Source organism: Phocoena sinus, chromosome 2 (assembly GCF_008692025.1).
Source record: "Phocoena sinus isolate mPhoSin1 chromosome 2, mPhoSin1.pri, whole genome shotgun sequence".
NCBI classification, from domain to species: Eukaryota; Metazoa; Chordata; class Mammalia; order Artiodactyla; family Phocoenidae; genus Phocoena; species Phocoena sinus.
Window position 1 is genome coordinate 35,459,580 of NC_045764.1, and position 13,598 is coordinate 35,473,177.

A 13,598-nucleotide genomic window follows, 5' to 3' on the forward strand; every position below is an offset into this window, starting at 1 on the left:
CATAGAGAATGGACTTGAGGACACAGGGAGGGGGAAGGGTAAGCTGGGATGAAGTGAACGAGTGGCATGGACTTATAAATACTACCAAATGTAAAACAGAAGCAGCCACATAGCACAGGGAGATCAGCTCAGTGCTTTGTGACCACCTAGAGGGGTGGAGGGCGGGAGGGAGATGCAAGAGGGAAGAGATATGGGGATATATGTATATGTATAGCTGATTCACTTTGTTATACAGCAGAAACTAACACATCATTGTACAGCAATTATACTCCAATAAAGATGCTAAAAAAAAAAGATGCAGCTAGTATGGTATGATTTTGATCATCAAAAATCCAATACACGGAATTCACTGGCAGTCCAGTGGTTAGGACTCTGTGCTTTCACTGCTGATGGTCCGGGTTCGATCCCTGGTCGGGAAATTAAGATCCCACAAGCCGTGGGGTGTGGCAAAAAAAAAAAAAAAAAAAAAGGTATTAAAAAATAAAGATTGCTTTTTAAAAAATCCAGTACAAAGTTATGCAGTCATTTTGTTATGTGAGAAATGACTGTAGAAATATGTATCTTGAACTTGGCTTCTAGCTGGCTTCAATAAGATACAAAATCAAGGGCTAATTGATCCTGGGACTCTTTCCCAATGAGCCAGGTAAACATAACTGAGTTATTTTTTTATCACCCACGATAAGATGATGCTTTCACTGAGTTGCTATAGAAATGTTCTAATGATTTTAAACAGTATAAACATCATACTCAATAGCAACAGGCAGATTTATGGCCTAGAAAACTTACCCCAATCTCTTTTAAATCTTTGTCTTGTAGTAACTGAAGTGGATCAATAAAAGTTTGCTTTACATTAATATCAAGAGAGTCTTTCACCTCAGCCATTAGCTTCATGGATTCGCCAACTTCTATCAATGCATTGCCTTCAATAGAAAATACAAATAAAAAAGGTTCTTTAGCAGACCTCACTCTAAGTTAACAGTGATATTTATTGAATTTTTTCCCAAAAGTTTGTGATGATCAATGGTGTGTAACAAGGTCCTCAACTCTGGGACCTTTGAATCTTGACCCAGAGAAAAGAAAATGTAAAAACGAGAAAGTCTTTCTAAATATTTTCCACATTTTCCTCACTACTTCTGCACTTTCTCCACCGCATAGAATAAAACTCTGAGGCTCAGACAGACTGAGGCACTTACCGTATCAGCCACTAGATGGGGTTAAAGCTTCCTTTTTTAAACTGGTAGTTTTGTGAACTGGCACCAAGGGTTCCTTAGAGGCGCAAGAACAAAATCCGTCTTTGTAAACAATAAAAGGATTCATTCATCAGGGGTTAAGTATTAACCAATAAAGAGTACAACAGAAATAAATGAACAAAACCTCATCTCAGCTTCTAGCTGCTAGGTCTTCTTGAGGCCACTCCTTGTATTCTTGAGATGGTTCTCAGTTTCCCTACCCCTTCTGATGTCAAAGAAAGTCTGGCAGTGTCACACAGGACAGCCTTTCAGCAGGGTGGGAAGGGTCTGCTCTTGCAGTGAGGTCCAGGCCAGCCATGCCAGACTTGGGCAGCAATGGGCAGCTTTAGCTGGATTAAATCCTGGTATTCGGCACCAGCTAACCTGCAGTAATTTGAAAGCAGGCATCCTGGTAGCTGAGCACTATGAGGGTTGCAGGTTTTCTAGAAGACATCTCTGGGAAATGCTGCACTAAACTGAACTCTTCTTCCTGTAGTTGGGGTCTTCCAAATCAATCTCATAAAAAGTTAGAGCTTGGGGTCTCTCAACTCCCAGGCTTGAAGAAGACCTGAAATCCCAGCCCAAGAATTTGCATTTCTAGCTAATTCTGACCTTCAAGCTGTTTCACCTACGAGTCATAGGCATGTACAGTTTATTCATCTGTAAAACAGGGATAGCAATATCACCTCACCTCACTTTTAATTTTTTTTAAGAAATAGGCTAGACAGTGTATGTTATAGGACCTTGCAAAATGTAAGTGGAAACCATTACTCCAAACCACAACTGCCCGAGACTCTGTTTTGGCACATGGGTATCTTTGTTCCTCCTGGGAGGCTATGTCTCCTTAACTAACTCCCCAGAGTCTGGTTCTAACTCATTCTGAGATGGAAATGAGAACGTCCTTTCCTGGCCTGAGGACTCTTTCCTGCCCAGCTGGTCAGAAATGGAGGATATGGCTTCTGACCCCACTGCTCACTCTGCCACCAGTGCCCACACCCCAGAAAGTCAGTTAATTTAGCTTTGACGAAAACATTTCTAAATTTGTTTCTTAGAAGGCGCCAAAGGTGACATTCTGAATATTAGCTGTCACCTCCATGGGTTTGATATCCCCTCTCCTTGCTCAAGATTCCAATTCCACGAGGACGTGGGACTCAGCCTCCACCAGTGGAGGTCTCTGCCCTTGAGGAAATTTCTGTGTGGCCCCAAGAAGAAAGCATCCTACAGCACAGTCTTTTCCTCAGAACAGCAAGCAACCCCTCTGTTCCTAATGCCCTCCTGATGTCAGCTCTCTCTCGCTGGGTACCTAGGAAGCTACCAAATTGTCTGCCCTTCAAATCCCCTGCCCTGTCACCTGACCAGACGCACTGCAGGACTGTCCATGCATGTCAGGGCCTGCCTGGCGGTCTCTCCTGTTCCCTCCACTGGTCAGCCTTCAGGACAAGGAATAGGCCATCTTGGCCCCATTCACCCAGGAAATAAAATAAAATTCACATTATACTGCTCTGAAGGATACCGTTACCCTCTGTGACTAACTAGTGTTTTAACATATGGGATTTTTTTTTTAACTTTTCAAAAGACTTTCCCCCCACTTTCCTAGATGAATGACTATGGCCTAATACCGGAATCGTCAATTTCCATATCTTGCTTTGCTACCACTACATGAGTAGCAAACGTGCCAAATTCTCCCGGAAGATTTAACATATCAAATTCGACTCACACCCAATATAATTTATCAATTTAAAGTAATCTCAATCAAAATTTAATAAGTTTTTTGGGGATTCTCTGAGGGTCCAGTAGTTAGGACTCAGTGCTTTCACTACTAAGGGCCTGGGTTCAATCCCTGGTCGGGGAACTAAGATCCTACAAGCAAAAAAAAAAATTTAATAAGTTTCTTGTTTTTTAGTAGAGGGGACTTCAAATGACTCTAAGTTTCATCTGGAAAAATAAAACAGATGAGTATGTCCATGAAATTTTTATAACATCTTGGGAAAATTTTAGTTAAATATATTAAAATATATTTTTAAATGACAATATTTAAAACAACATGACACTTGATCAAAACAGGGTACAGACCAAGAAAACAGAAGAGAAAGACCAGAAACAAACTTAAAATATATAAAATTTTATAACAAAAACGTTATAGAAAATCAGCAGAAAAAGGTTGAACTTTTCAATAAAATGTTAGGGCAACTGGCTGTGTATTTGTGAGAACACAAAATGAAAACCCTATTGCACAGCACTCATCCATTAAATTCAGGAGCTTGGGAATTTAAAGGTAAGAAAAGAAAACATATGTATGAAAATAAAGTATAAATAAACATTTACACAGCTTATTAGTGAAGCGGGGAGGAGCGGAAAAGTTTTTCTGAACATGATACCAAAGCCATAAACCATAAAAGAAGACCAATGAGCCCCACTAAATAAAAAGCAAAAATCTTGTTCCATTAAAATGACCTCCACCTACAACATCTACATGCCTACCTGGGGCAAAACTTCATCAACATATGAGACAGACAAAAAGCAAGTATCCTGACCACTGAAAAAGCTCATAAACCAGTAAGAAAAAAAAAAAAATGAACACCTTAATAGAAAAGTAGGCAAAGGACACAAATATACAATTCACAAAGATGATGACAAACGTGAAAAACAAAATCTACCTCACACATAATCCAAAAAATAAAGTTAAAACAGCACCCAGATATCAGTTTTATTTGCTATAAATCAAATTATCAGTTATTTAAAAGGAAACTGAAAAGATAATTCCCAGAGTTAGTACCTGTGCTGAGAAACACACTCTCATACCTTCCTGGCAGGAGTGTCAAAATGGTATATAACCTTTCTGGAGGGTCATTTGGGACTATGCTTCAAACACCTGAAAAATCGGGCATACTCTTTTTTTTTTTTTTTCTGGTCAAGCACTATGAGTTTATTTAGTAATGTAAACTCCAGTGATGATTAATTTTTCATAGCTGCCTACATATACAAGTTTTCATGGCATACAGATTGTCAGGAGAGCTCTCTAGGTTACAAAAGATACTTATTACCAGATTTTTTCTGCTAAAATAATAACTTTAATGGAAGATATGACCAAAAAATTAGATAAGATTTGGTACAGTATAAGACACCAGCAGGGTACAGTGCCAAATTAAGAACAGAAAAAAGGTCTTTAGAAGATAGCAGGTTCTAATATGTATATGTATAACTGTTTCAATTTGTGTACACCTGAAACTAACACATATTGTAAGTCAACCATACTCCAATAAAAATTTTTTTAAAAAAGGATAGTAGGTTCTAGCTATTTATCAAACTATATAAACTTATAAGTAAAGCCCTACCAAATTAGTGTACCAGAGGTACCAAATTTGTATACCAAAGGAGTGGGACTTAGAAAGACCGCATTTCTTTTTTGAAATTCAAAGCATCTCTAGGAACTAGAAAAGTTATTTTACAGATGACTACACTAAAATTTTAAACAACAAATGATCTACTAAGGCAATGTAAATATGTTTCAAGGCTAGAAAAACTATCCCCATACTTTCCTGACATCACTCTAAACATAAGAATCGCAGTATGCTAAAATCTCAAAGCTAATATATTAAACATATTTGATATTTGGGGCTTTCTGAAATTATTTTTAGAATTTTACTTTACAAGTGGGAAATGCACTTTTAATTTTTTAATGACACTTTCCCCCTAGAGATAGAATTTAGACATTTATATATTTTCAGAGCAAAAAAGTCATCAAAACAGGAGACTAGCATAGTACCAGCCTACAGATAATGGCTACACATGCATGTGTCTTTATTAGTCTCCAAACCATTAGGAATTTATTTCAAACAAGGTTCTCTAAGCCTTCATTATTTGTATGCAAAATCCAGAGAAACCCAGTTTATCAAATTATGACTTCGTGGTCATGATCAGGGAAAATGATACTCTTCCCTGCGAAGAAATACATGTCAGTCGTTGCAGGGGCAATTTAGACCTCTTTTATTGTCTGTTAACGAGGACAAACCTTTGCCAATATCTAATTACCCACAGAATCAAATTTAAATAAAATAAAGTATTAGAAGGTAGCCCATATGATGGGTATAATTTAGATGATCTTAGCCTAAATTTATCTTTTGCTCCTCAATAAAGCACACTGACTCAGATATATGTTCCACAGATGATATGCTTTTTCTTAATCAGTGCAGAAATAGAATTTGTACATCCTGAAAATATGTTTATCTGTCTATCCATGAAGAAAGCTTCCTCTTATTTGCCTCTGTCTTGTTTTGAATATATAATTCAGAGGTTTACAGACTTTTCCAATGACTGTATTTCAGCTTGTGTTTCATCAGGAAACATTTGAAAGGATGTTTTTATTTTACAGGTTTACTATTTGAAATTCATTATTGCTCAAGTTAGTAGTCGTGGGCAGTTTTCCTGTAGAGAGCAATTCCAAACACAATGAGTAGATGCCTGCTGGCTCGAATCAATAGGTTGTACCTCTTGTCCTTTCCCTATATTTGACCACACACTATTCTGTTGTCCATGGCCTCAGGCAAATCAGATTGGTCCTTTCTTCCCACCCCTCCCAAAAGGCCAAAACCGTTCAATGGCTACGGTTTAAATAAGATTTATAACTGCCTGCAATAATCCTTTGAAGTTTTCTTACTAGAATGAAACATGAGTTTTAGGAGAGTTTCTGATTTAGTTGAAGTGGGGGGGGGCGGGTAACAAGCAATAGTCACAGTATTTTTAAAAAATATAATAATTCAGTGAAGATTATACATCAACTGATGTTGCCCTAAGTTTTCTCAGTTTTAAATGATTTTTTTTTAATTGCTAGGGAACAGGTTTAGACACAGGAAATAAAATACAGGCCAGTCCATTATTTACATGCTCTTCACCTTGGCCATGAGGTCTTCCAAGCTTTCACCAGAATCTTCCACTGTTACTTCAGGTACAGAATCTTCTTGCTTTGGGGGAACTGTATATGCCACTGTAATTCCTTCAGGTAAGTCAGGAATTGGACCTGAAGAATTTTTCAGTTCCTCTTCTGAAACCTCAGGTACCAACTCAGTACCCCACTCATTGTCGTCATGTATTATCTCTTCCTCTTCTTGAACAACCTCCTGTGTGGGCAGTGCTGCTACCTTTTTCTTATATTCTTCCTGCTGCTTCCTACAATTTCTGTCATCACACTGAGGATTTGGCTTCATGGACACAGTAGGGAAAGAATCCTGCATTGCATTGTATCCAAGGTAAAAACTAACAGTACCAAAATTTAACAGAAACTTTAACACATTTTGTACCAAGATCCCAGCAACCACTCCCATAGTGGTAGGAAGACTGGCTGCACAAACGCCTTCTCGTTTCCGAGTCTTCTTATCAATATTTGCAGCAACTACAAGCGGTGGAGCACACGCAAAACAAGCAGAGCCTCCAGGAATTATGAGCTGTATGTGCCCTGAAACTGCATTTTCACTGACCCCAGACTCCATCCATGTCTGTCCAAGCTCATTACAAGCTGTATTTATTGTCATTCGAGCTTCAAACTTGTCCACACAGCTAAGAACTAGGTCAACAGGTTTTCCTTCTTTTAATCCACCATTGCTTATTCTATTCATGAAATGTTCAAAGTTTTCTACTGTGGTTATATTGTAGTCGTGTACTTCAAAAAGAATATCAGGATTAATGTTCCTCAAAGTATGTTCTGCTGCTTGAACTTTACTTAATCCTGCTTGATGAGGTTGGAAGAAAAGTCTACTCATATTGGCCAGTTCCACCTTGTCATAGTCAAAGAGTAGCAACTTACCAATGCCACATCTTGTCAGCATTTCAGCAGTCACACTGCCAACTCCACCAACACCTACTATTGCTACAGCAAAGGTACGGATTTTCTCATAGTCACTTACAATTCCCGTGCATTTCAATGCCATCAAGCGGCTGTAGGGGTTGGAATCCACCACTTCGGGGCTCATCTTTTCGATGCAGGCCCGACCGCCTCCTCCATCGCCGCCCCCCATCGCCGCCCCCCAGGGCCCGGCGACTTCTCTCCTGGGCCAGTTCCCGCTCCAGCTCCTCGACCCACTGTTGCAGCCGCTCCACAGACTCGGCCATGGCTGGGACCCTGGCCGCCAGAGCTCCCAGCTCCGGTCGTCGACGTCGCGGCCGACCCACGCTGTTGGCCTGCTGGGCCCGCGAGGGGTATGTGAGGAGGCACCTCGCGGCGGCCTTCCTAGCCCACAACCCTGAGGAAGCCCTCCCGGCGCCTCCCGGACTGACAATCTCCGCCGCTCCCGTGGGCCTCCCGGCCGGGCATACTCTTGACTCAGCAACCTCACTACCAGGAATTTCATCTAAGAACATAATCTTGGATATTCCCAAAGCTTTATCCATGAAAGTGCCTATCGTAAATGCTATGTAATTTTTTTTTTCACATAAAGAAGAAAAATCTAAATATCCTAACTGGGATTGATGGAACAAACTGGATACATGGACTATTATGCAGCCTTTAAAAACAATGTGGCATAAGACTGTCTTACGACATGGACCGTGCTACAGCCAGTGGGAAGAAGCAGATTACAAAAGGGAATTAGGGTATGTATACTATAACCCCATTTTAATTTTTTTAAAGGTGTATGCGAATATATATATAAGAATAAACGAAAGGTATAAAGGATATACAGCAAAGTGTGTAATTGGGCCCATCACTGGGTAGGGAACTATGGGTGATGTTGGCATTTTCCTTTATTTTACTTGCCTATGTTTTCTAAACTTCCTGCGATAAACATGTATTACTTTTCTTTTAATTTTTATTTATTTATTTATATTTTGGCTGTGCCACTCGGCATGCAGGATCTTAGTTCCCCAACCAGGGATCGAACCCGCGCCCCCTGCACTGGAAGCACCAGGGTCTTAATCACTGGACCGCCAGGGAATTCCCGAACATGTATTGCTTTGATAATATGAAAAAAATAACAAGCGTTGTTAAGATGAAGGTTTTGTGCATAACCTAAAATCGACAAAGGATGCATTCTCAGCTCTCCCGGGTGATGTGGGAATACTCACCAAAAGTGGAGCCTTCCCCGAGCTCCTTCCCGTATTTCAGCATGCAGTCGCCCAGCAAGCCTTCCGTCTGTGGGTACCCCGTGGTTTTCACCTGTCCTCGGATCTTCGACACAGTGTTCAGCATTCCTAGCTTAGCTCTGTATGCTTAAAAACATTATCATTTGTAATTCCTTAAAATGGCACGGCGGAGTGACAGGTACATAGCATGTAACAAACGGGGCTGGAGAAATCAAGGTCGCCCTAGACAAAATGTCAGAGCCCTGAGACAGGAAGGTAACTTGTGTCACCAAGTTACTCCCATGGTTTTCTAGATTCTTAACCAGGGTGGGTGCTAAGGGCACTGTTGCACAAACATGATGAAAAATAGAAATTATGGCACACACTGTGGACTCCCAAATAATAGTAACCGGGGCTCTCATTACCCCACCCACAGCTTACTCACTGAGTCACACACTGACACCTGGGCAGACAAATTTTCCTGGGGACCAATTGCAAACTAACAACAGAATTGCTGAGGTGGGTGTTGCAAACCAACTGGTGGTTAACAGCCCCCCACCCCCAAGAGTGTATCCAGACTGATTATATTTAACTTCATGGTACAGGGCCACTGCACTGCACACTCCTGTCTAGGAAGCCTAACCAGTAGGAGACAGATGCCCCCGTGGGGAACCGGAGTCTGTGTTGATGGTCCCTCAGGTGCAGCTCCACTCCTGGACCCCAGGGAAATGATAGGTGGCCACTAAGTCCCTTCTCTGACTTAGGCCATGAGTGTTTACTAATCCCAGCTCTGTGTGACACACCATGCTAATTACTGGGACTCCAGAGAGACCTAAGACAGCCTCTGACCTCAAGGAGCTCACAGTCTAGTTACTGGAAGGCAGAAAATACAAGATGTAATTATGCAAATAAAGTCTGATGTGGTGTACAGAAAGGAAAATATAACAATACGCTGAATAAAGATGGAAAGATGCCCCCCAAAAGTGCAGAAATAGTGTAAGATGAAGAAGGGGGAATGCTTATTATGGTTTATAACCAACAGATAAAGAGTAGGCTGCTTTGACCAAAGAAGAAATTAATACAGGACAAATCAGGAAATACCTAGGGGGAAATGGGACTATGAACTGAACACCAAGCTAAGGATTTGGGAATTTATTCTGTAGGCTAGGTGGTTGAGATAATTTTACGTTGTAAAGGGGTAAATTTTTATTGTCTTTTATTTTAATAATTACATATTTATTGTGCATGCAAAGCACCAAGGATCCTGTTAAAATGTAGAGTCTGATGCAGTCAGTCTGGGATGAGCCCAAATTTCTGCATTTCCCACAGTCTCTCAGGGGATGCCGATCCTCCTGGGCCATGGACCACACTTCGAGGAGCAAAGCTTTAGACACTCACGGTGCCAGTCTTTTTGAATCTTGCCCACCTCATCCTTGAAGCACTTATCCTCCTGGTCCCCAGGCACACAGGCTTCACTCTCCCGTCACAAAGACACACACACACACACACATACTCTGCTCCTCTCCCCACTGTCAGGGCGGGACATGGGATACAGCAGTCCTGTGACTGAGGGCCACTAAATGGAATGAGAGGCTGCTAGGCCTCCCTTCCTCTTCTCCAGGAATAACCAGAGGTGTCTGGCCAAGTGGACACTTTCATTGTTGGCCAGTACCTCCCTACCCCATTCCAGTGTCAGCTCATTGAGGGCAGGTTCCCTTCCAACTCAACCGTATATCCCAGGACCCAGGAAACCCCCTTGCCTAGATGTGTTGCCTGATTCATCAGGAAAAGGGACTTGTATGGTTCAATCACTGACAAGGCCCAGGAAGAGATATATAATTATGCTTTTTAAAACTATAATCAGCTGTACAGTTTTAAAGAATTCTATACCTGCCATCCTGCCTAGACATAATATTTTATTCAATGTATGTTTTTAAATTTATTTTCTAGATTTTCAGATGGTTGGATGTGTGCTGATTCCTACAGCCGAGGCAATCACAATAATTATGTGCAAATAACAAATTCATACAAAGTAAAGGCAGATTTGGAAAGCCACAGAATTCAAAGCTTGGGCGCCCTCTATTGGTTTCTATAGTTTAGAACTTAGGAAAACTTCATCAAGGGATGCTGCTTCATTCAATACCTAGGAGTGAAAAGACCTCCTGTCCAGAAGCTGCGGTAACACTGGACCTTCTCATGTTTCTCATGTTTACCATACCTCACTTCATCAGCATTTAAGCCATGAAGTGAAAGCCATTTCAAAGTCACAGGCACCGTTAGAACAGGATGGCAGAAATTTAAAAAAAAAAGAGGAAACAGCTGAATAAGAAAACATGGACAAAATATTTAGTGGGTTTCCAAAGCATCTCATAAAAAATGTCTTTGCTTAGCAGTGTCTTGCTGCTAAGACCAAGACTCCACCCAAATAACGTCACCATAGTTCACAGAAGTGTCTGTTCTGTTTGTCATCAGCTAGGATTCACTGCAACTACCTTTCGTCACTCAACTTAAAAAAACTGAATTTCATTATTCGGACACAGAGGACATTGTTTCTAGATCACGTCAACCATACGCTCAGTAAACCTAGATTATTAGAATCTGTGACAGCGAATGAACAATCGAATATTTCAAGACATTTTCTAACTTTACCTGGATTCGGCTGAAGATATTCTGTAGCTTTTGAAAGAATTTCTGCAACAGCTTTATTGGTAACGTCTATTTTCTTAAAAAAAGAGAAACACATGAAGATATTGGTAAATGACAAACAGTGAATTCTACAGAAAAACAGAGAAATAAATTTGCTCAATTTAATATTTATAACACCATTTAATGATTTTAATCCAGATGGACATTTTCAACATTTTTGGAAGAGGTAATATTTTCTTAACTTTTTGATTCTGGGACATCCTTCCAATACTTGCTCCTCCCAATGATGGTGGAGAACACTAACTTCTTATTCAACACTAAAATGAATATTAATGTAATATTTAGGAAACTTGGACAAGTTATTATGCTCCACTAGATTACCGGTTATGCTTGAAGGTCTCTCAAAACCAAGACTAGACATTTCTGAGCCAAACTTTCCTTATTTGCTGGGTGAACTTGAATTTCTATACTTGTATAAGGATGCCATAATAAGGATTCAGGTGAGAAACTACCTCAGTAAGCCAACGACAAAAGAATCATCATCACTGGTATCAATATTATCACTGAAATACATATTCTTCGGTTCTGTGGGCAGAAGATGCTAACAACAAAGGTTTCCCTGCCAGGTTAAGGCTGAATCTTTCCTTCCTCAAAACCATTCCTGTATACTCTGGCTGTTGGTTAACCAGAAAATGAACGTGAGACTATACAATAAAAGTTAACTATGCACATTTCAATAGCTTTACTTTATACCATCAACAGCCCAAAAGAAAATGTTTTAAAGGAAAAGGAGATCCCGCTCATAAGAGCAGCAATTAAAAAATAAGCCATAACGAGGAAGAAATATTATGAGAAATGTACAATACATACTTGAAAAGCCACATTCCTAGATGGGAAAATTCAGTTTTGGAAATATATAAATCCTCCCCCAATTAACATGTAAAAGTAATTCAAAGCCTATCACACTTTCAATTTTTTCTTTTTTTGGTTAAAACTTGTCAAATTAATAATAAAGTTAGATTCATACATCACACTACATACAGGATTAAAAATATGGACCTAAAAACAAACTGTAAAAGTACTAAACTATGCAGGAGAATATTTTGAAATATGGGGGTGGAAAGGATATTCCAGGCATCACCGAAATCCAAGCATCATAGATGAAAAGACCTAAATTCTGACTCCATAAAATTTCAAATGGAACGGTGAAAAGACACAATACACGAAGTTTGATAAAAGTGGTGAACAGAAACTAAAATGCAAAAAAATAAAGGGTTAGTATCTATTATACTCCGTACTCCCATTAGAAAAAAAAAGCAACCTGACTAGAAAGAAGGCAATCCACAAAAGAGGAGAAATACAAGTTGCTTATAAACATTTGACAAAATATTCAGGAAGATTATAAATTAAAAGGAGATACTTTCCATTCACCAGATTGACCCTCCAAAAATCTTTTTTAATTGACTGGACGCCATATAAGGTATTATACAGGTATGGAGTAATGGGCCCTTTCATATACAACAGGAGTGCTAAATGATACAATCTTTTTGAGATCAAGGTGAAGTACCTATTAATGTACCATCTATCATACTTCCAGGGGCTTAGCATCTAGAAACATACCAGTAAACTGCACGGAGGTAAGAAGATGTTTCTTAGACCATTTTACGTAGTCATAAAAACTGAAAACAACTTAAATTACAATCAATAGGAGATTGACTTGATAAATTGTGAAACATCCAAGTAAGGAATACTCTTTAATCACAGGGGGAAAATACACAGAAGATCTATAGGTACTGGGAAGACGTCCACTGTACGTTGCTAAGGAAAACAGCGAGCTGGGACTGCTGTCTAATACAAAAAAACTCATTTTTGTCATTTAAAAATCTATGATCTGTTCAGGGTCAGAAGCTTTCAACGAAGCACTCTCATCCAACCTGAAATTGTATTTGTTCCCCTTAGCTGAATGCTTAAATTTGGGGCCCCAGGAAGGTTTAAAAAGACAGTACAGAAATGAATCAAACCCATATTACTGATACACGTGTGCTAGCTGTGTGTGTGGGAATGTGCCTGTGTGTATGTGTACTTGACCTGGTAACGAGTTTTGTAAACTTCGGGCTCTCTTCAGTATGTTCGATTGTTTATGAAGATCTTTGAAATGTTTAAGAAAATTTGATAACTTAATGTTTACATTTTATTAGAGTTACAAGAAATGTAAGTGCATAGGAACATCCTGTTTTAGATTTGATGTTAAGTTTGAGGGACTCCTATGCACTGCATTTGTATTGCAGGAATTTGCATTAAGGGAATTTGCTTAATTATGTAACTAGTTGATGACAAACGTATAAGGATTTCATCTGTTCAGCTTATGACTTAATGGAAACTAAAATGAAGATTAACTAAAACTGATCATCACTTTTATACTGAAATTACTAATTTATAAATAAAATCTATATGTGCAGTTTAAGGCTTAAGAAGAACTAGGTTTTTTATCGTATAATATCGCTTATATGTGGAATCAAGAAAAATGGTACAGATGAACTTATTTGCAAAGCAGAAATAGAGTCACAGATGTAGAGAACAAACTTATGGTTACCAAGGGGGGATGGGAGGATGGGATGAATTGGGAGGTTGGGACTGACACATATACACTACTATGTATAAAACAGATAG

The 13,598-nt window shown here is 39.4% G+C and overlaps 2 protein-coding genes across 2 annotated transcripts in view; both read right to left on the reverse strand.

Moving 5' to 3' along the window:
- Positions 1-13,598, reverse strand: part of SH3GL3 (SH3 domain containing GRB2 like 3, endophilin A3) — a 144,358-nt gene that overhangs the window by 39,544 nt on the left and 91,216 nt on the right. Inside the window, exons 3-5 of the mRNA XM_032622847.1 lie at positions 10,932-11,004; positions 8,286-8,429; positions 787-920 (exon numbers count right to left, since the gene is read on the reverse strand). Of these exons, the coding sequence (XP_032478738.1) occupies positions 787-920; positions 8,286-8,429; positions 10,932-11,004 (351 nt within the window). The remainder of the gene's footprint in view (positions 1-786; positions 921-8,285; positions 8,430-10,931; positions 11,005-13,598) is intronic.
- LOC116749012 (ubiquitin-like modifier-activating enzyme 5) lies at positions 6,051-7,334 on the reverse strand. The gene is given in 2 exon segments (XM_032622846.1): positions 6,051-7,237; positions 7,239-7,334. Coding segments are annotated over 2 exon segments (1,227 nt in total). The 3' UTR covers positions 6,051-6,106.